Raw genomic sequence first — 24274 nt, forward strand, 5'->3', positions numbered from 1 at the left:
TTTGAGCCCAAAATTTAAATATTTAAACGGCGCTCAATGATTTTGTATATTATTTGATAATATGTAACTAATAGTTCAAATTAGTTGTTGTATTTTTTCATTCCTCAATTATTGTCATTTCAGTAAAATATAACTTTTGCATAACCAAAAACATACAGAACAGTCTTAAACAATAAAATTTGGTAAGTTTTGTATAAGCAAAAAAACCTACAAATTGAATTAAAAAATAAAAAAGTATGTAAATAACTTATTATTTCTATTTCTCGGCTTATATTTCCATTAACTGTGATGTAAATTAATGGTGAAAAAATCGAGAAGTTTTATTTTTAATATTTAAAGGTCGCTCGACAACGTCCAAAAGACAGCACTCGGAAACATTCAAAATTCTTGAGCGAGGTTTAAATATTTAAATTTTAGGCTTAAATTTTCTGCATAGTCATGATTTCACAAATATAAACTATTGCTGCCACGAGAACGAAAAAATTTTGAAATAAAAGATTCGAATTTCGATCATTTTTGATATTTTCAAAATTCTTGAGCGACCTCTTAAAAATTTTTTATCGAGCTAATTTTTGGAGAAGCTTCCTAAAATATCGTAAATCAACAAATTTTCATAAGAGACTCGAAAAAAAAAATAGTGGGTTTTCTTGCGCCACCCTAATATATATATATATATATTGTAACATGATGGAAAATTCGACATCGACTCGTGGTTTGAATTTATTTCAAATAAGAAATAGTTACCGGATGAGCAAATTTTAGTGACATCTAGAATCGAAAATTTCGACTTCGACCGACTAATTGATCCAACCCATGGATCGTGATGGGAGATCCGGACTAGACGCCGTACTGAACGGTCACGTTTTACGATTCGAGAAATTCGACCCGACCAAACGAACAATTTTGATTACGACTCTTGAACAACGTGAATTTTGTTCTATAAGAACAATCCGAGTGATTAACGAACAAGTCATTGCGATAAGTAAATTTTTTTTAACAAATAACCGCCGTCGTGAACAAGCGAATAAGCCGAAGCCTCGGCACGAGAACTGATCAAGTGTACGACCGATTGATTTGGTTTTATGAACAAGTGCAACGCGATTTGTGGAAATAATAATTAAATTAATGATTGATTGTACGTCCTAACTGTATGATAGTGAAATTACGCGTTACTGAAATAAAATATTATTTTATATTTTATTTTATTCCAATCGAGCAATTCCGAGAATTACGGATTATCTCCTTCTCATTCGTTGCGGCAGCCGAGTCTTGCCATGTAAAATACTCTGACGTCACCGGTCGAGTATTTCGTTAAGAACTACGTCGAGTGTGTTGATGAAATAAACGACGAGTTTTTTTTCTTTCGACAACTGACTGTTATTTTTTTTTTTGAGCAAAACTGACTGTTTCCGATCAACTACGTTTTGTTGTACTTTGGTTTATATCGAGTCAAGCCGACAACGGCATTTATTATGTTTGTGTAACCGACAATTTGTGTGAAACCGATCAGTTATTTTGTCTATTGAATATACGACTAATTTGTTTAATTCTGATCACTTATTTTATCGTAATCTTAACTGCCTGACCTTTCCCCGATCCGCCACCCTGAGCCGACATTTTTTTGTTTTGATAATTATTTAGTTGGTGATTATAAAATCACCTGGCGCCCATCTTTAAAATTTTGAACAAGGTTGTCAAATAGTAAGTGTACTCGGACTTCACTCCGGTAGATCCCCGGTGGTGAAAAACCCGTTACAATATATATATATATATATATATATATATATATATATATTTATATATAAATATATATATTTATATATAGCTATGTGTGATCATATATATATATATATATTTATATATATATATATATGATCACACATAGCTATATATAGTCATATATAAAATCATTAAGTAAGCATATATTCCAATATTTTGTCAACTATGATTTGTTTTTCTCAAATAAGTTACATTTTGCTTAAAACCACTTTAAAAATCAAATTATTCTTTAAGAGTGATGCTTTTTGTGGCTACCAGTTTTGAGAATTTTTCGTCTTATTTTATACTTATTAGATAGAACAGCTTACCTTACACGTGTCTTTTCCAGCTTCACCTCCTGCACAAAGAAAACTACTGTGTAACACGTAATATTTTCCAAGTCTTGTGGAACGTAACGAATCTTGACAAGTATTGTGATTGACTACCGGTAATTCAACTCTTTTCAAAATAACTTGATAGTGCCCTTCTTTACCTGTTAACAAAGAAGTATGAGTTATTACAAATATCTTGATAGCAAGTAAGTAAAATTCTGAAACAGATAAAGAATTACATGTTACGTGATCTAGATTTTGTAATGGTTCTGGTACTTCTGAGGTAGTCTGACTAGTATACTTAGAAGTTCTGACTGTTGCTGTCCGATAAGAGTTTGTTATTTTATAACTTTCAAAGTTAGATAAGAAAAAAATGAGCTTGTAATAATAATTAAATAAATACATGCCAGGACTGGTTGGTGATTTGGATGATTAAGAAATATGCTCATTTTAAAATGTAACAATATTTTCATTTATTACAACACATTACTGCGTTATAAAATTAAATCTTGCAGACCGTCTCAATTGATCAACTCCCTTGATAGATATTATTAGAGCAAAAATGGTAAAAAATGGTTTTTTTCAAAAAAAGCGGTATGCGAAAGTATTTTTGAGCTCGAAAATGTATTCACTACAATTTTTTCGAGCTTAAGGAGCTCGAAAATCGCGGGAAGTTTCGTCGCTGGTTCGCAGGGCCAACCGACACCCTGCTTTTTTTTTGTTTGTTAACAAGAGATATAAAAACATAAAATTTTTCGTTGTTAAAATATATGATTCCAAATGATATGATTAGTGAGCTGAGAGTGTGAAAATAATTTTTAAAATAATATACTTTTTGGTTTGAATGTTAACTCAAATTATGTTGAAATAATAATTATTAATATGATGGAGAAAGAAATGTAAAATTTCATAAATATTTTTGGGGTCTCAAGTTCAATTTTAAAGTCATAAGTTCAGAGATAAACGAAATAAGTAGATAAATAATAGTGATTGAATAATTAATTAATTTTGAAATCAAGACGAGGCCTAATACACAGGTAATACCGGTATTAGAAAGTAACACAGACAAATAGAAGTTAAAAGAAATATTAGTCATCTGATCCGTTTGAAATAAGTAATTGTGTATTTCGAATACATTCATTCAATTCGAAATATTTAGCGTACAAGTCTTGCAACAAAATAAATCATTACATAAAATTTTCTGTAACATAAAATTCAAATTGTTCTCAGTGTAAAATGGGTGAATAAATCTAGATGATCTGGTTTAGGCGTGAAGATTCTTAAACAATTAAAAATTACACAAAATTTAAGAATAAATAATTTAGATATTTATTTACGCTTATTTGCACTTAAACTGTGAGAAATTTTATAGTTATAGCGAATGCGACTTAAAAGATACGCGATGGCGAATGCAAACTCTAAAGGAATCACGTATAAATTCGACACGTCGTCGATAGTGGTTAGTTTTACGGAAATTAATTTAGTAATTAATGACACGCGAATAGCAATCAATTTATTCTTAATAAATAGCAGCCTTAGTATACTGACTAAATATTGAGGATAATTTAGCGTAGCTGTTTAGAATTATATCAGATAAGAATTAATTTATAATTAGCAAAGCCGCTTTAGTACACGCGGTTGTAAGTTACAAGCCACGGTGTAGAAGAAGGACGATAAAGAGAGCGTCGTTGAGTCGCCATAAACGCTCGGTGTTGACGTGGCAGCCTCGCTGCAAAAGACGAATTAGCCTAAAAACGCGCCAACAGGAAGTAGTTAATAGCGAATTTTCCCCATTGGCTGCCGAGCCTTCGGTATAAGGCGAGTTCTATGACTGGCCGGCCAATATTAGATGAATTATCTGATTGGCCGGGTTGAAGCGGGTTCTCATGGCGTCTGGATACGGTCATAAGAGAGAAATTGTAGGTGTCGGGCCCAAATAGCGAGTGACCCGGCACTATTCTGACATTGAAGTCAGGAGCGAGTTCAGCAGCTCCCGGACGTAGCGGAAATGCACGAAGCTTATTACAATTAATTAAGCTCGTGACGAAACACTCAGAAATTCTTTTAGTATAAAATTTATCTTCACTTCAAATTGGTATATTTATTATCATAAAAATTTGGATATGATTGAAAATAAACATTAAAAATAATAAATTTCTTTAAAACTTAAAATATCTTATCAAAACAGAATTCACAGTATCGTAAAATTCAACTTCATTGATGCTCTTTCGTAAAATTTATAATATTTAAAATAAAGTCTGAAATGACTTCAAAATCTCTTGTAGCTATAGAATTGAAAATTTTTCCGTTACCACAAAACCAAAATCTTATTCTGGATTTATTTTTTAAATCAATTTCTATGCTTAAATTCTTTTACGTTTGCTGTAAAACAAATAATTAAATCTAATGCTTCTACTGTTATTGCCCCGTGAAAATTTTGGATAATTCATTATGATTATATTTTGAATTTTAGAAATCTACAGGTTTCTAGGAATAACTTGTTTCGGGGGATTCATGGAGAAACATGGATGTGAAATTTTACAATTTTAGACTTTATTTCATGGTTTTAAATTTTATTTAAACACATATTGAATTATTAAATATTAACAAAATTAAAAGTATTTAAATTCATATTTCAGTTGTTTAATATATGATAGATGTATATTCTAAATTTACAAACTAACATTTTCTTTAAATTCGATAAATTCATATTACGATTATTCTTATATAGTATAGTATTCTTCCATAATATAAATTTATTTTTAAATTCACAAATTAAAAATGATTTACTCAGATTATTATTGGAATTGTTTAATGAAAGTCATACTGATTCATAATTCATAAGTTAAAATCATCATTTAGGTTTATAAAATGATATTTTTGTAATATATTTTAAACACAAATTAAAATTATTTATTTAGATTATTATTTGAATAATATTGATTCGTAATTCATAAATTAATATTATCATTCAGTTTTATAAAACAATATCTTGTAATATATTTCAAACTAATTAAAATTATTTAGAGTAAGATTTTAATTAACATTGAAAATAGTATTGTTTAATAATTCACGAAATTAAAATTATTATTTAACTTCATAACATAATATTATTATAATATATTTTAAATTCTAAAATTAATTATTTAGATTAATATTTGAATTAACATTGAAAAATAGTTTTGTTTGATAATTCATAAAATTAGAATTATTATTTAAATTCATAACATAATATTTTTGTAATATATTTTAAATTTTAAAATTAATTATTCAGAGTAATATTTGGAATGTCATTGAAAAATAGTATTTCAAAATATATGAATATTTCGATTATTAATTTTCATTAAGTAAAGTTACAAGATTTGAATATATTTCAATTAAAAATTAAATGAAAATTATTGAACAATTAGTTTTTATCAAATAAGATACGAAACATATCATTCAAACATATTTCAATTTTATAATTAGATAAAAATAATTAAAAACATTACTTTTCATTAAATAAAGATTTTTGAATTGAATTGAATTTAGCCGGGCACTCAGCTTGTGTTAGCCATTGTACCCGGGCCCATTGAGGACAATTTTTTTTAGTTGTCGAAGAGGATCGCGGTCCTGGTGATCATCGTTATTCGGCCTTGCATTTTTGCTAGTCCACCTAACAATGAACTTAACAAGCCCACTGTCCTTCTGACAACTATATATACTTTAACTATTGTAGATACTATTGTTTGTGAGCTGATAGGTGGAGGAGACATAGTTTTTATTTCGGTGATTCCCCGCCCCGAGTTAAAGGAAACACGTTGCCGGACACAGCCGCTGTCAGTAGTCCCCACTAGTTCAGGAAGAACCGGGACCTGGCATTAGCTAAGCCCATCGTCGTACTCCCATCGGTATGAGTCCTAGCCGCCTGCTGCCGTGGCCATCTTACGTCGTGTCCTTTTCTTCGGGGGGTCTTGTCGACCGAAATTATGTCTCCTGGGAAGTTAATGTGGGTGTATTATAGTCCATCCTACAGATCCCACTGTGTAAGATAAGGCACTTATACAATGGATGATGCCTGTTATCCAAGAGCAATGTTGGTGGTGGAGGACTCCCTCTATCATTGCTTTGACACGTTGGTTTACACCATAGCTAGAGGTTCTGCGAATATTTATGGGCCTCCGCCGCCATTAATGCTCGGCCGATACGGGTGTTCATCTTTGATAAGAAGCCCCATCTGCTAGCCTAGTCATAGAGGCAGCAGATTCCTGCAGATTCGATCGAGTTTTTGTGTTCCGCCATCATCTTGTAATGAAGTTGAGGTCACTTCCACTCGCTCGAAAAATCGTCGGTATTCCACCACCAGGGGGCTGACAATGTAATGCACATAAATAGTATTGTGAAAATAAAATTCATTGGTGCATGCCGGAATCGAACCTGGTCCAACGCTGTGGTAAACAAGTACCTCGTTCGATAGGCTATTGCCAGCCCTATTAAATAAAGATACGAAACATATTATTTATATATATTTCATTTTAAAATTAAATAAAAATAATCCAAAATTTATTTTCCATTAAATAAAGATATGAAAATTATTGATGAAAAATTATTGTAGTAAATATATTGTCATTTCAGTCACTCATCACTCGTTAAAAATTAGATAAATTGTTATTCTAACTGTCCGTCGGATCTCAAAATAAATAAAAACGAAAGAGAACGCACGTTCATAGACAAGTGATGATCTTTTATTGCAGGTAACAAAAAAAAAATAAAAACTTAATTAAAATTTCACAACTTGTTTTAATTCATAAAATCATATCAATTTTCACGAATAAATTTTAATTTTATTATTTTAATTGCCCATAAATTTTCACTACACAAATAATTAAAAATCACTGCACCTTTTTAAGTTTTAATGCAAGGGAGTAGTTTAAATTTTAAAAAAACTGAAATTACTGAGATTCTTGAATTGAAGTTGAAATTGTAGTTATAGAAATTGAAATATCCTTGAGAATTGAATGAATGACCAAATGAAATATCCTTAAAAACTGATCGAATGATCACATAAAATATCCTTGAAAAATTTACGAATGATCAAAATATCTTTGAAAATTGATGAATGATCAAAATAAAATATCCATGTGTAAAATGAGCGAATAAACAAAAATAGATCTGGTTTCAGCGTGAGGAATTAAACAATCAAAAATTACACAGTTTTTATCGAGAAATAAATTAAATATTTATTTACACTAAGTACATCGATAAATTGCAAGAATTATATTTAATAGCGAATGCGAATGAACTTAACGTAGGCGAATGCAAAAACTCAAGAAAAGATTTACGTATATAAAATTGACACGTGGTCAGAGCGGTTACAAATGCGGTAATTATTTATAATATAATTATAAATAACAATCAATTTATTTACTCTCAGTAAATAACAGCCTTGATATACTGACTAAATAAAGAGGAAGTGATTTATATCGCAAAAGAATTAATTACTGAAAGCGGTTTTAGAAGCACGAGGTTGCAATTAGCAAAGCACGTTGTAGAATAATGAATACTGGAAGCGTTGTTTTGTTATTGTGGACGCTTGGTGTCAACGTGGCAGCCTTGCTGCATATAACGAATTTTCCCATTTGCTTAAAAGCGCGACAACGGAAATTAGTTGATAGCGAAGCCTCTCATTGGTAGACCAATATAAAACGAATTATGTGATTGGCCGACTTGTAGCGGGTTCTTAAGGCGTCTTGACACGGCCCTGAGCTAGAAATTGTATGTACCGGGCCCAAATAGCGAGTTAACTGGCAATAGTTTGACCTGCAGTCAGTAGCGAGTTCGGCAACTCCCGGACTTAGCGGAAATGCACGAAGCTTGATTTAAATTAATCAAGCTCTTGACTGAACACCTTGAAAAATTGATCATTTTGAAATGGTCATGAAAAGTCAAAGTTTCAATCCTGAAGTTAGTAAATTCTCTGTAAATATTAATTTATTCCAAGCCGTAAGATGGACAGTGGAGTCATTAGGTCCACCTAGATGCCCATACACATATACCAGACATGGGTTCAATACGCCTGGTTATGTGTCTGCATTCGCCCGCAGTTGTCTGCGGTTGCCCGCAGTTGCTCGCATCTATCCTCATCCTCCGCGATGATTCCAGGACGAAGGTCAAAGTTTCGTTCCTGAACTGAGTAAATTTTCTGCAAATATTCATTTTTTTTTTTTTTTTTCATTTTGAAATGAAATATCATTGGAAAATGAAATCCTTCATTAGCCGCAGAGCGGAATCATACCCGAAACTATACTTTAAAAAAAATTTCAAAAAAATAAACGGGGTCACACCCGACGAGAACGGAATTACACCCAACAAGAACTGGATTACACCCGACGGTAACGGAATTACCTCGTGAACTGATGAGTTTTTCTAACTGATTTCATTAACGGATGCAGCAACTTTTATTTGCCTTGTAATTTAAGACGGGCCCCCATGGTAGGGAACATTAAAAAAGACGCAGAAAGACTCTCCCAGAGTTTATTGTTTATTCATTAAAAATTTTTATCGATGATCCAAGTTTTCTCCGAATCTTTGTTTATTTAAATAAATCTGATATCTCATACCAGCAATTTATGTTTTTACATAAAATTAAAAGTACTTCGATCAGGAGTTTGATTTATTGTGTTAATAAATATTAAAATTATAGATATTTTCCAAAATGCATAGATTAAAATTTATAAAAATAAAGTTACTATGAAATTCGATGTTTTCGATGAATTTACTATTGATTTTGGGGGTATTACGGCCCTCTGAATAGTCTTTTCTCGATTTTATGTATTAGGACAGCAGCAGGAGTAAGTTGGCCGTTTGCTCTTGCTGCAGGCGTTTTCATTCAGTAAATCTGGGCTTTACTCTATTGTTTTACTCCGCCCGGTATTCAGGTTACAGCACGGTATTCGTGTCTTCTCCTATAAAATGTTTTGCCTTCCCGTATGTTCTCTTTCTTAAAAAATGGTGTACTTATTTATTTATCATTATTTTAGTTATTTTCAAATTTAGATATATATATATAAATGTATATATATATCTATATTTCCCAATTCAAATATATATAATTTACATTTAAATACATATATATTTCCTTATTTGTCAAACATATTTATTTTTAAATATATATACATATCTATGTATATATATATATATATATATATATATATATATATATATATATATAAATATATATATATATATATATATATATATGCATTATTTATTGTTTAAGTGTATAAATTGTATATTTTTTATTAATTTTTATGTATTTTAATTTGATTTGAAAAATTTGTAAATTTTTTCAAGCTTAAATACATCCGATAATAAAATAATCATTTACTACATTTTTACATCAGAAATAAAATTTGATCATCAAAACAAAATTAAAATCAAAGTTTCGTTAAAATCAATTTCATCACTAATAATAATAAATAACATCTGAAATGAATTAACTGTTAGCTCAAACAAAATAATATACGAAGGGAAATCTTCTTAAGTAAATTCACTAGATTTAGTTTTCTATTGTGAAATTCACATTAATATACATTCAGTCTAACGATTAAAATTTCTTCACAAAATTAAAATTAAAATAAATATTCTATTGTTCAATATTATTGCCTGTATTCAATTCATAGTAAATTCATAAAGTACAAATTTAGATTACTCAATTACAAACGGAAGTCATATAATTTATTTTGCTGGTCAATTATTACCTGGGTCTGGTAAATAAGATAATCGTCAGATTAAAACATGAGAGAAATTAAAACTTGATTTGTTAGTTATAATGTAAGAAATGGCATTAACATTGGGAACTTTAAAATGTCAGTTGAGATGGTTACAGTCATGTGAAATAAAAATATTGGGGACTACCCCGAGAAATATGCATACCCTACAACATCCTATGGTATCGACAACACAACCATGAACTGCAAAGCTAAGTGCAATTACACATACAGTGATAAGCTTGAGTACAAATAAAACCATTTCAGCTACATGTACGATAATGGACGTCACTTTGACGGTTATGATAAGCTTAAGTTCTATCACAATACCAAGTAATCAATTACTCAAAGAAGGTAAGAAGGTCTCAACTTCGAAGAAAACTTAGAATGAAATATATTCAAGCTATCTAAATAATTTCAATAATAGATTAAATAATAAGTATGAAAATTTATATAGACGAGAATCCAATGTGGGTCTTAATGTAATTTCAATCGATTCTACTGGATCATAGATCAATGAATTATTGCTGTTAGCGTATTCAATTACTAACCAGGGAAATAACCCCACTAAAGAAGAGAAAAAATCGTGTTCAGGCTGAATCTGGCTCAGGTATCGCTCAGTTTTCCTGGCTTTGTCCCAATACCGGGTCAATTCGATGGTGAAACGATGATGATAGTGACAGTTACTTAATTTAAATGTACTTGTAAGCAATAATTTTAATTTCTGTAATAATTTTAGTTCTGTCGGAAATCAGGCTCTTATAAATAGTTTTAAAATTTTGATAATATTGTTGCCGATAAATTTAGCTCTTGCAATGATTTTATACTTTTTGATAATTCTGCTGTTTAGCTCTCTGTAAATAGTTCTATTAAAAATATTTCTCCCTAAAGTTTCGTCCTCGTTTTTATAATAGTTGCTACATAATGATAAAGACAAAAATAATGTAACGTTAATCAAAATTGAATATCTTCATAGAGATTTCGCTAATAATTTGAACTTTCGATCTTTATTTTAATCATTGTTAAAATATCAGAAATCTACCTATAAAGTATCGAGTTAATTCATAAGTATCGAGTATAAAATAAAATATAAAAATATAAAGTATCGAGTTAAGTCAAAATTTAGGTTAAGTTAATGTGTAATTATAGTAGTTAAGTCGAATATTTGAAGTTGTTTTTGAGTGGTCGGGGTGGACGATGATTTTCACGTCCTCCATGTTGGTGAAGAAATTGTATTTAGGGTGACGAAAGTTTGCCGTCCCCCGTTTAGGTTAAGGGAATTTAGTTTTAAGGAAATTAAGTTATAAGGATAATTAGTTGTAAGGTGATAACGACCCGACAATTAGAAGAGCTGAAAACACCAAGTTAATTTTGAGTGATTGGAAATTCTAGAATCTCAGTAAATCAATAATCTTTCAGTAGTTATAAGTATAAATGATAAATCAAGTTCGTAAGGAACGCATGTTGAAAATTGTGGTCTAAAATTGCAGTTAATAATTGTTTTAGTTTCTGGAAAAATTGTAAAATTAGCTTATTGATAATTATTAATAATCTATTGTAAAAATTTTCGCAGAGTCGTTTTATAAATGTAAAGTTTATTGTATTATTTATTTAATTATTGTATTGAGCTGAAACTTCGTCAATGAACTTGCTGAAAAAAAGAATCATCCTGAGCTTGTCAAGTTGCACCTGATTTTCGAGTCTGGTGGCGGGGGTTGTGACGGGGCAGCTAGAAGTTCCACTGCTCAAATCAGTCGCGCCGTTTTAGGAAGCCCCTAAGTTTACACACTACCCTTATCAACACATATTCGCCTTCTGGTTCACCGAGACTCCAAGAGAGGCCCATGGGTTAGTGTGCCAAGCATCCTAGACGGAAGTTAAGACGAGATCACGTGAATGACCTCTTCTCGAATTTTATGGCTATGAAGGGTAAACAATTGGCGATTAACGCAGTTAGTACACAATTAGTACACACTCAGCATCTAGCAATCAGCTGGAAGGCCTGGTGAGGGGCTGAGGATGCTTAGCGAGATCCTTACTCTACACTCTGCAGCTCACTAATTACACATTGCTGTTCTATCCTTTGTATCAGTCAAGTCTAGTCAATCTGTTGTAAAGTAAAATCTGCTAATTTATTATCAAGTCCGTTTGTTTATTGAAAAAGTCTAGTTAGTTTATTTGTTGTAAAAATTTACTCAGTTGATTAACTGCAATTTAAATCTATGTTATAAAAGTCAGTTTCGTAATGTCGAGTTTCCGCCAATAGTCTTGTCAAAGGGTCAATCAAGTCTTTTGCAGTCCACCTCCAGGATGCCTTACGTTTATTTGAAGATCATCGATATAAGTCTACATGCAGTTAATTCCAAGTTTGCCAAACGCGGAGTTATATATATTTAGAACTTTGTTAAATTTTATTTTCTTTTAATTTGTTGAGGATTATAAATCTTGGAATTTCATTTATAATTTTGCGATAAGAAATGATTAAGAAAAATTATTTAAGCTGCTAAATTTTAACATAAGAAATAGTGATATTGAATAAGATAAATTTTTCAAATCAATTATATTGTGAGATTAGACCCAGGATTTCCTACTTACGTATTAATACAATAGTTCTTTTGGTTTTCTTTCTAATCTAAATGTACATATATTCAGTTGATCACATTTGTAACTAATCAGAATGTTAATAAAATGAATAAAATAATATTATAATTAAGATAATTACACTATAAAATAAATTCATTACATTATTTCCTCTATCCTGTAATCAGGCTGCGTACTCAGTCATTCTAGGTATTTCAGAACCGAGTGCTCAAGATTACCAGAGTTACTGAAGGAGGATTGCTCGAACTTTTCGGTACGAGGAAGCAAGGGGATACCCTTACGAATTTAATTGATTATTATTATTATTTGGCTCTAATAATTATATTATTATTTGACGAAATTTATGGTAAAGAATTAATGCATAGTAAATGATATTTGGTATTGTAATAATTTGTTGGATTTATACTGATAAATAAATTTGGATTAAATAATTTAACAAAAGGAATCCAATGATACCCAACATTTGTTTGTTTACTTACTGAATATATTTTAATAATAATTACTCGTTGTTATTTTTATTTATCGTATTCGTTTGGTTGTCTTTCTGCTGAGTGGAAACATTCTCGTTCAAAATTATGTCCCGTGATCTCTCCTCTGATTTGTGAAAATGTTCGTTCGTTTCTGTGAAATTTGTGTCAGTTATCCTTCTTAGACGCAATTGTAATTGAGATGACTGATGGGCAATCAAGAAAAAAATGGTATCAAAAATGTGCAATCTCAGGTAGATTATTGAATTATATATCACATTATACGATTACTCAGAAAGCTAGTGTCGTATTAGGATTACTGTATAGACCAGTAAATTGAGCCATAAAAGTTTTCATAATACTCATTATAAAGAAGTTTTTATGTCCGGATTTAATTAATTAATAAATAATTATTTAATGAAAAAGGTCGCGTGGGCCTCAAGTAGGAGGCACCGGGCAAACAGAGTAATTTTCCTACAGGATTAGCTCTAGGTTTTATTTTTATTGTGAGAACTCGGACGATAAACCCCGCAAAGGTCTCTCTGTGCACTCGATGCAGAATTTGGATTTTAGAGAAATTGATAATTTCACCTACCTTTCGTGGTTCACTGCTTACTTGCAAGTTGGTCTTTGGACTGCTACTATCGTGAACGACTTCTGTTGGTCTCTAGTCGAAAGATAATTTGGTCCAGGAAGAAGGGATGTGGTTTTTAATATTAGAAATAATGTTATATGCCTGTTTTCCTAATAATAGATGTTTATTAAAATATTTCTCTATGGGCTCGCCGTACTCAGTTCACAAGTTGTTATATTGTTCTTAACACTAAAGTTCTTTCTTCAACTTAAATCTCTGGGATTTACATTAAACTATTCAACTTAACTTATGGCTTTTACACTTTGAATTTATTGAGTCTTTAGCCCATATGAGTTCGGTCTGAATCTCCGACTCCAGCAATTCACTCGGACGAGAATCGCTATTTTCACACTTAACAATTATTATTAAAAATCACCCACGCCTCCTCGTGTTTTACGCGAGCGGTATTTCTTGTGTGGTGATTTTTGGAATAGAAAATATAATTTTAAAAAGACAATTTTCAATAGAGCTTTTAACGGTAACAAGCAACTTGCCATGCCTCCTTGAGTGCAATACCGAGACGATCTTTCCGTGGGATTTTATAGTAACTTGGCTGTTTAGTTTTTATTTATGAAACTGAACAACTCGGCTTAGAAGAAATAGAAAATAGAAAAAAAAGGTTGCCTAAACGTAACACGGTTTAGAATGCACTCAGAGCAGCAAGGAAAATTCATTAACTTCTTAAGCGTCAGAGGCTGCCGCACCTTAGTGTTCGTTGTTTTTATTAACTCGGTTCGCGGTTCTGGCGGGAATAATTTAGAATATATAATTGGATAAATTTAGAATACAGTCAAGTGTAATTCTCTGATTGGAGAAAACGTTGATGATGTGCAACGAGGTGTTGGCTGAAGTTGCTGTCCCTAAAATTGTTAACGCTGCACTTTACAGCGAGAGCGGCAAAGAGTCCCGTTTAAATATACGGCAAGCCAGATATAACAGCATCCCCCTTCCACCCCCCAAAGGAAGGGTACTTTAGTGACCTTTTTTTGTGCACTGGGGTCTCTCTGATTTACCCGCTGGAAAGTTCAGCGTCAATTTTGAATTAAGTTGAATGTTAGCGATACTTGCTGAGTACTGCATCCCTTTACAATAAATACTAAGACTCTTCTAAAAATCAGTTTGCTGTGAGCAATATTGTTATCTTTGTACGTTTACTGTAATCTAAATAATAAAAAAAATAACATAGTTTTATAAATTTATAAAATATAATTGTGGTGGCTACGAAAATTAAAAAAATTTTCGAGTTTTTGAGAAAACAAAATTTTGAGTTTTTCAAACTTTTTTTGAAAATTTTCGGTTATTGATATAAATTATCAAAATTTGGAGTTTTTTTGAAAAAATTTTGTTTTTCAGAATTTTTGAAAATTTTGTCACGTAACGATTCAAATTATTTGATTTTATTTAGTTTTAAGTTAATTATTTTAATTATAAATTTAAATTTGAATCGTTACGCGGGCATTCCGCCATTTCGCCGATGAGACGGCAGTCCGTACACGGTGCTCGCGCATGCGCGAAGGGTATGAGAGAGCACATGTGTGATTTAATTTATTTTTATTTTTATAATTTATGATTTAAGCACAAACGCGTGACTTTTGTTTGTTTTAATTATGTATTTATAATTTTGAATTAATTGGGATGCATAATCCAGCATTATATTATGCCCCAAAAATTGACAACCCATTACTTTGTTTAAACTTGTCATCCCACTGATGACGTGAATTGATGTTTATTATTTGGGTTACTATTATTTAATTCATTATCCGATATGAAGGATATAGAGTAATAGTTCATATATTTAATTAATTAATTAGGTACCATTCAGTTGTCTGTGGATTTATGGTTTATATTTTATATTTATAATTTTAATTTGAGTAAGGCCCAGGGCTGACAAATGTAATTATGATAAAAATTAAGGGGACAGTAGTGTCATGTGGGCGACGACCAACAGGTGGAGGTTGAGACAATTAAGTTAGAAAGATACGGACAAGGGTTGTGTACGGACGTGATTTTTGTTGTTGCAATAAAGTTTCTCTTTTTTGGTTAAAATAAGTAAAGTTTACCGGGTAAATAAATTCAAACAATTAATTACCTTACTTCATTTACAATATTGATTATTATTTTTGCTGATTATTGCTGATTTTGAGTAAGTACTTTGTATTTATTTCGCTGGATAATATACTTTCACGTGCTAGCCTCCCCCGGTAGTTGTTGGTCGCCGCGGAGAAAATTATTTATTTGGATTTATTATTTAATTACTGAATGATACACGAGAGAATTATTATTAATTATCATTAAGTATTGTTTTCGTATGTTGGTGAAAGTATTTGGTAATTGAATATATATATATATATATATTGATAAAGCGCACGCAACGGCGTAAAGCGTTGCTGGTACACGCTTATATATATATATATATATATTAGTAGTACATACAGCTATACAACTCACGCGGTACTTAAAAATTCCTCAAGCACTGATGTCAGCACTCGGATGAAAAATTCCCGAGTTATTATAATTATTATTTTTCTATTTTATTTAGAATATTTGTATAAGATTATCAATTATTATTCACGTTAATTATTATTTAAGATAATTGCATAGCATTATAATAATTTTATTTTGATTATATATACCCCAGCGGTAAAAATTATTAACGAGATTTTATGCAAAAATTATTATTTAACTTTATATGTTATATATTTATAATTTGGTAGTACCGAGAAATTTATCCTTTTGAGTGTGAGTGAGGAAAAATTCCGTGTCTTTCTCTCTCTCAAGCGTGTTGAGAGATAAAATAAAGTAAGATTATTATTATTATTTTTATTGTCGTCTGGAAAATTTGAGTGAAAATAATTGGTTTCTTTTTATTTAATATTAAAATTACTAGTGTTAATTAAATTAAATTATATTTATTCTGGGTTGGATTTATATAATGTTATTATTTTTTTATCACCACCAAGTGTCATTATTGGGGTTAATTTAACAAAACTATTGATTGTAAAACATTATCAATTATATTGCTTTTTGTTTAAAATTAAATTACGGAAACCAACAGCTGTCGGGGAAAATTTAATATTTATTTTCCCTGGATCTTTTCCTGCTACTTAATTTCATTCTTCTGGTTTATTTATTATTTGTAATATAACTATTTATTATATATTTACTATTTTTCTTTTTCTTATTCATTTTATTTTATTTTCCTCAATTGTTTGTCCGCTTTGTCGTGTGTCACTTGCTCGGATTTCCCTTGCAGATTTTCCCCCTGAATTAAATTTTGTCCGTTTTGGGATAAACGGTCTGGCGCCTGCGTGCACTAACCCAGCCTGAGGAGCTGGTTCAGGCACTCCAAGAGTTCATTATTTATAATTTCATTGTTGTTTATAACTTATTATTTATTTTAATTTGGAGGAAACATTTAAAATCATTTATTTATTATTATTTATTATTTTTATTTTCACACGTGGGTGACCGCATACGGTTTACCGGTTAATCCGCGTCTCCGTCGCGGAAATTAATTACGGTATACGTTATAATTTTTAAGTTTTCGAAAAATTTTCCGTTTTTTACAAAAATTTAAAAAATTTGGAGTTTTTTGAAAAAAATTTTGAGTTATTTAAAATTTTTAGAAATTTTTAAATTTATGAAAAATTTTCCGTTTTTTTTTTTTTTTTTTGACGAAAATCTTCGAAAAAATTTTCAAATTATTTGAAAGGTTTAGGGTTTGTAATAAGTTAAAAAAGAATTCAAACTATTCTATCTCTTAAATTTTTATTTATTTGGGTTTTGCAAAAATTTCCGAAATCGAGCTAACGTCAAAAAAGAAATTTTTAATTGCTCAGGTTCCTGAAATCATAAATAACTGTCCTGGGTTCTGAAATTAACCTTTGAGCTTGGATCCTCCGTACGAAAACCTACATTGCATAAAGAATATTAAATTTTTTATTAGTGTCTGTTACCTGAAAATTCAGTTTTATTATTTTATAATTTGAAATCATTAATCTTTTATTTGCCAGGGTTCCTTATAATGTCTTGCCTTCATAATTTTTATTCTCATTATAATATTATTATTTTCCCTCTCACTCACTCTAATGTGCAAAAAATAAACTTGCTCTTAGATCGTGGATGCATTGTAGCTCCACGTTTTTATCAAACATTCTTATGGACAGTGCTGCCAGAACGTGCGGTATTTTTACTCCTTCCCGAGCGCCGTGCGCGCGGTGCACAGACGCGATTATGACTATCGGTGTGTCGGGAAACCGAAAGAAGCCGAGAGAAACCGAGCGCTGGAGACAAGCGGAGGAGAAATATTGCTCCCACCATGCGTCGTTTCATACCCGCTCAGAGTTGCGTGTTCAAATCCGCACTCAAATTTGATTTTTTTTTTTTTTTATTATTTTTTAACGTAATAAATTTTCAAAAATTTATTTGTTCAAATTTTTTAATTAAGTGATAATTAAAAATTTTTTGAACAAATTTAAATCGCTGTAAAATGGATGAATAAATGTTACAACATAATCCTCTCATTATATTTTTATTTAACAATAAATTTTAAATTAATAATTGTAATTTTAATAAATAATTATTATTAAAAGTCATTTATCATTAATATTAGTTATTAGTTTTAGTTGTTACTCAAAGTTTCAAATACGATTTTTATATAAGCTATTGCACCTACGTGGTATACTAGTGCTATGGATGTGCGTTAATGTTTTTGTCTCAGAGCTTCGTGGGTTCACAACCGCGACTAAGACGATTTTTTTTTTTTTTTAACTAATTAATAATTAATTATTTTCTAATTATTTTAAATTAATTCTTACAAAAAAAGCTTATTAATATTATTTAAATCAATAACAAAACGCGATTCTTAGACTTTATTTATTGCTTTTCATCATTTTTATGCTACTACACGTAATTCTAATGATTATTTTATTATTATTAATAATGATATATTTTATATAATAATTTTATATTATTTATAATAATTATTAGACTTAATTCTTATTTAAAGTCTAAAATGCGATATTTATATTACCTCACGTCTTTTACTTTTAAGACGGGCCAATGGAAGTGTGCTATCCTTTTAGCCTCACGTTCGCAGAGTCGCGTATTCGATTTTCGCGGCTTGATCAGATTTCATTTTTCTTTAAATTCACAAATATATTGTTTAAGTTATAAGATCGAAATTCAAATCGAAAAAATTAAATGCGAAAGAAATGTCAATCGACAAAAATTTAGTGGAAATGATGCAACTTTCAAAACTGTATGCCAAAAAGAAGAAGCCCCAGTCCCAACAAATGAATGTACAGGCATATGATATTGGTGACGATTGGGAAATGTATGAATCGTGAAAATTTTTGACTTTTTCCAGCTTTTTCCACTCTGGATAACTATTATTTTGATTACTTATTCGCGTCTATTAATCAAATTTAAATTATTTCATTATCATATTAATCGTTGACTTTCTTTCAGCTTTTTCCACTGTGGAAAACTATTATTTTGATTCATTATTCGCGTGTATTCATCAAATTTTAAGTATTTTATTTTCATATTAATTGTCGACTTTTTTCCAGCTTTTTCCATTGTGAAAAATTTCTATTTCAAATTTTGATTTGGATTATTACTCGTCCATTAATAAAACTAAAATGATTTCATATATTCTATTATAAAGTGAGAGCTTTAAGCTCCGATATATCATAAGTATTAGGTGTACAAAAAAGTTCTACCCGTTTTTCAAAGATGGAGTTATCTAACAGCTATTTATAGGTTAGCTATGAATACGTATATGTACATGCACAGCTGTTTGTACTCTTTAAATTCATCAAACTTTTAATATATTAATCTTCGATATATATATATTTTTTTATTAAGTTAAAAATGGAAGTAAGTAATGAGCATATCCGCCATTGTCTTTTATATGAATTTCATCAAGGAAAAAGTGCTGCTGAAGCTCAAAGAATAATCTGTGCAACTTATGGTGACAGTGTTATTGATGACAGTACTTGTCGAAGATGGTTTCGGAAATTCACAAACGGAGATTTTAATTTAAATGATAAACCACGCTCTGGAAGACCTTCAACAATCAGTGACGAGAAATTGGAAGAATTACTGAATCAAGATTCTGCACAAACACAACAAGAACTTGCGAAAAAGTTAAACGTTACTCAACAAGCTATTTCTGAAAGATTACATGCTTTAAGTAAGATTCAAAAAGAAGGAAAATGGGTACCTCATGAATTTACTCCAGAACAATGAGAGAGACGAGTTGACACCTGCCTGTCGTTGCTTTCACGACATAAAAAAAAAAGTTTTTTGTGGAAACTTGTAACAGGGGACGAAAAGTGGGTTTACTATGAGAATCCTAAACGTCGAAAACATTGGGTAGACCCAGGACAACCAACGACATCAACACCAAAACGTAATGTTTTTGGGAAAAAAATATTGCTTTGTATTTGGTGGGATGAGTGGGGCGTGCTATATTATGAGTTACTCAAACCAGGAGAGACCGTTACTGGAGAACGCTACAGTTGTCAATTAAAAAAATTAGCAGATGAAATCAACAGTAAAAGACGATTTGCGGGACAAAAACCTCGACCAGTGATACTGCAGCATGATAACGCCAGGCCTCATAGAAGTTCAATCGTCCACCACACTATAAATGATTTACAGTGGGAAGTTTTACCGCACCCGGCGTATTCACCAGACCTTGCACCGTGTGATTTTCACCTATTCCGTTCATTGCAAAATTACTTGGCTGACAAACACTTACAAAATGAAAACGAAATGCAAAAAACAATAGATGATTTCATTTCGACAAAAGATCAAGCCTTTTATCGCCGTGGGATCCATCAGTTGCCTGAGCGTTGGCAAAGGGTAGTAGATGCTGATGGTGGTTATTTTGATTAAAATTTGTAATTTATTTAAAATTTTTAAATATATTTTTTTTTGACAAAAAACGGGTAGAACTTTTTTGTACACCTAATATTAAGGGCAATATTTGAAGCTGTAATTAATTTACTTATGTTAAGAAGAAGTTAGAGCCTTCAGCTCTGCTTCCACCTGAACCTAGTCTGATTTATAAGGCTTTAATTAATTGATTTATTTATTTTAAGAAGAAGTTAGAGTCTTCAACTGTTCTTTCATCTAAATCTAGTCTAGTTTTTTAAGCTTTAATTACATTATTGATTTTAAGAAGAAATTAGAGCCTTCAGCTTTACTTCTGACAATCAATTGTAGTCTGCTGTTTAAAGCTTTAATCATTTATTTATTTTATAAGAAAGCAACAGCTTTAAGCTATGGAATTTAATGTTAATTTTATTATCATTTAAAAAAATTGTTAACCAACCATTAAAAAAAATGGGAACGCATCACGATACACAGTACCTCATGGGTGATGTGGAAATCTGTGTTATTAAAATTATCAAATCAAAGAAAAACAAATTCGAATTTAAAAAAACAAATCTGATCAAGCCGCGGAATTGAACACGCGACTTGAACAGCATGTCGCATTCCGGATCATCAAATGCTAGATAGTTATTCATCTCAACTAGCCATGCGTGTTGTGCCGCATAGGCTCTTTCAGAAATCAAACCACACTTCCTGCACTTAAATCGAAAACATGATGAATACACGCGAATAAAGAATCGAAATAATAGTTTTCCACAATGGAAAAAGCTGAAAGAAAGTCAACGATTAATATGATAATGAAATAATTTAAATTTAATTAATAGACGCGAATAAGTAATCAAAATAATAGTTATCCAGAGTGGAAAAAGCTGGAAAAAGTCAAAAATTTTCACGATTCATACATTTCTCAATCGTCACCACTATCATATGCCTGTACATTCATTTGTTGCGACTGGGGCTTCTTCTTTTCGACATACAGTTTTGGAAGTTGCATCATTTCCACTAAATTTTTGTCGATTGACATTTCTTTCGCACTTAATTTTTTCGATTTGAAGTTCGATCTTATAACTTAAACAATATATTTTTGAATTTAAAAAAAAATAAAATCTGATCAAGCCGCGAAAATCGAATACGCGACTCTGCGAACGTGAGGCTAAAAGGATAGCACACGTCCATTGGCCCGTCTTAAAAGTAAAAGACGTGAGGTAATATAAATATCGCATTTTAGACTTTAAATAAGAATTAAGTCTAATAATTATTATAAATAATATAAAATTATTTTATATAATATATCATTATTAATAATAATAAAGTAATCATTAGAATTACGTGTAGAAGCATAAAAACGATGAAAAGCAATAAATAAAGTCTCAAAATCGCGTTTTGTTATTGATTTAAATAATATAAATAAGCTTTTTTTGTAAGAATTAATTTAAGATAATTAGAAAATAATTAATTATTAATTAGTAAAAAAAAAAAAAATTCGTCTCAGTCGCGGTTGTGAACCCACGACTTGAAGCTCCTGAGACAAAAACATTAACGCACGTCATTAAAACTAATAACTAATATTAATGATAAATGACTTTTAATAATAATTATTTATTAAAATTACAATTATTAATCTAAAATTTATTATTAAATAAAAATATAATGAGAGGATTATGTTGTAACATTTATTCATCCATTTTACAGCCATTTAAATTTGTTCAAAAAATTTTTAATTATCACTTAATTAAAAAATTTGAACAAATAAATATTCAAAAATTTATTACGTTAAAAAATAATAAAAAAAAAAAAAATCAAATTTGAGTGCGGATTTGAACACGCAACTCTGAGCGGGTATGAAACGACGCATGGTGGGAGCAATATTTCTACTCCGCTTGTCTCCAGCGCTCGGTTTCTCTCGGCTTCTTTCGGTTCCCCGACACACCGATAGACATAATTGCGTGTGTGCACCACGTGCACGGCGCTCGGGAAGGGGTAAAAATATCGCACGTTCTGGCAGCACTGCTTATGGATCTAATTACTCCTTTTGACAGAATAAGTTATTCGTCTTGGAGATCCCAGTGAGTGAAGGTGTTAGATTTGTTTTTGGCATAAATCTATTGCAACGATTTCCGAAATCGACAACCCCGGACGAAAAAGAAAAAATAAATTCATTATCGTTATCATTATCCTTATTAATATTTTATTGACTTGTGAATCTGTAATTTATGTGAACTTGTTTATAGTGAGATTTACTATTTAGTGCTTAAGTGTATCAAAACTCAGTGAGAATTTTTAAGCATAATTAATTATAAGTTGTTAGTATTGTGTAAAAAAAAAAACGTATTCAGTACGCAACGTGGTCCGCTTTTGGAGCTTCTTCGGCCGATTCCCGGATTCTTGATCAACCCTAAGGATCCAATTTGGCATTACTGCGAATACAGAATTCATGGATATTGGGTGTGGGAAGTTGTTCTCTCTGAGCCACCGCTCGATTATTAGGGCAACACCTGTTGTAATTTTTTGGAGGTGAGATTTTCTAATATTATCTAGTTCTCTATTATTTCCTCGTTATTTTACAAAAAAAAAATTTTATTTTCTTTGAATTAATATTTTTTTGTGAAAAATTTTCAACTGAATTTTATTGTTGAAACTTGAATTAATTTTTTTTTTTTGTTAAAAATTTTCAAATAAATTTTATATTTGAAACTTGAATTAATTTTTTTTTTGTTAAAATTTTCAAAAAATTTTTAGTTTTGAAACTTAAATTAATTTTTTTTTTTGAAAAATTTTCAAAATTCTTTATTCTTGAAACTTAAATTTTTTTTCTTTTCTAAACTTAAATTATTTTTGAAAAATTTTCAAAAAAAAAAAATTTTTTTTTTATTATTATTTTTTTTTTATTTATTTATTATTTATTTTTTCAATTTTTTTCTGATCTTCTTTGCTGTTCAGACAAGGAGTACGACGATCTCCTCAGCTCTTACCCGTTGGACTTAACATCGAAGATTGTACCGCTACGGCAGAGGGTCTTTCGGAAACGCGCCCTACAGTTTTTGAATGAACGTTTTCAAGCCAGTGCTGCTCCGTATCTTGTTTAGCGGTTGTTCGACCCCAAGCCGCTATGTACCGAGAACCACATTTTTCAGGAGTGTGCGATGTTTCATGTTGAAAAATTGTTTTTGCCAGCGAATTTTTATCTCCCTTGACTAATCTTCCTTCAATGAAATTTAACTCCTTTTGGTGGAAGAAAAGGAACGTGGAATTATATTTTCTCAATTCGATTTCCCCCCTTCCTTTTTTTTTTTTTATTTTTTTTGAAGGTTGACTCTCGAGGCTCTTGTCTATTAATTTTGTTCTACTTGATGGGTAGCTATAATATTAAGATCAGGGCTCGGGAGTTGACAAGGAGTGAGTATACTACAATTATTGCTATTTTTGTTGCCGTTTTTCTTGTAACTTTTATCTAGATTTCGTAAGCAGCCAAGCGTATTCCTTTCTTTGTCGATGTATGTGGCAATGTGGTCCGTTGTGGGGACGTCTGTTTCCCGAGTATGTTATCGGTCGAGAACGTCATCGTTTTTGATTTTGGATTTCCCAGGCTCTGTGCACTCCATTTTCCTTTCCAGCTGTTGACCGGCTCTAGCAAATTCGTTCACTCTGTCGTTCAATAATTTCACTGTAAGGTCTGTTATCTGTTCATGTGACAGGATCTTGTTTATCTCAGCCTTCATTATATGCGTGTTCTCATCCATTAAGTATGTTATTTCCGCTTGACCTATTTTTTCAACTTTAAACAATCTATTTATTTCTTTTGAGATGTGTTCTTGATCATCCATATCCATG

General features: G+C 30.7%; 1 protein-coding gene across 1 annotated transcript in view; it reads right to left on the reverse strand.

Moving 5' to 3' along the window:
* LOC103576034 (phenoloxidase-activating factor 2) overlaps positions 1-24274 on the reverse strand; it is a 329955-nt gene that overhangs the window by 61009 nt on the left and 244672 nt on the right. Inside the window, exon 5 of the mRNA XM_053742063.1 lies at positions 2088-2251. Within this exon, the coding sequence (XP_053598038.1) occupies positions 2088-2251 (164 nt within the window). The remainder of the gene's footprint in view (positions 1-2087; positions 2252-24274) is intronic.

The sequence above is a fragment of the Microplitis demolitor genome, chromosome 9 (genome assembly GCF_026212275.2).
Source record: "Microplitis demolitor isolate Queensland-Clemson2020A chromosome 9, iyMicDemo2.1a, whole genome shotgun sequence".
Classification (NCBI taxonomy): Eukaryota; Metazoa; Arthropoda; class Insecta; order Hymenoptera; family Braconidae; genus Microplitis; species Microplitis demolitor.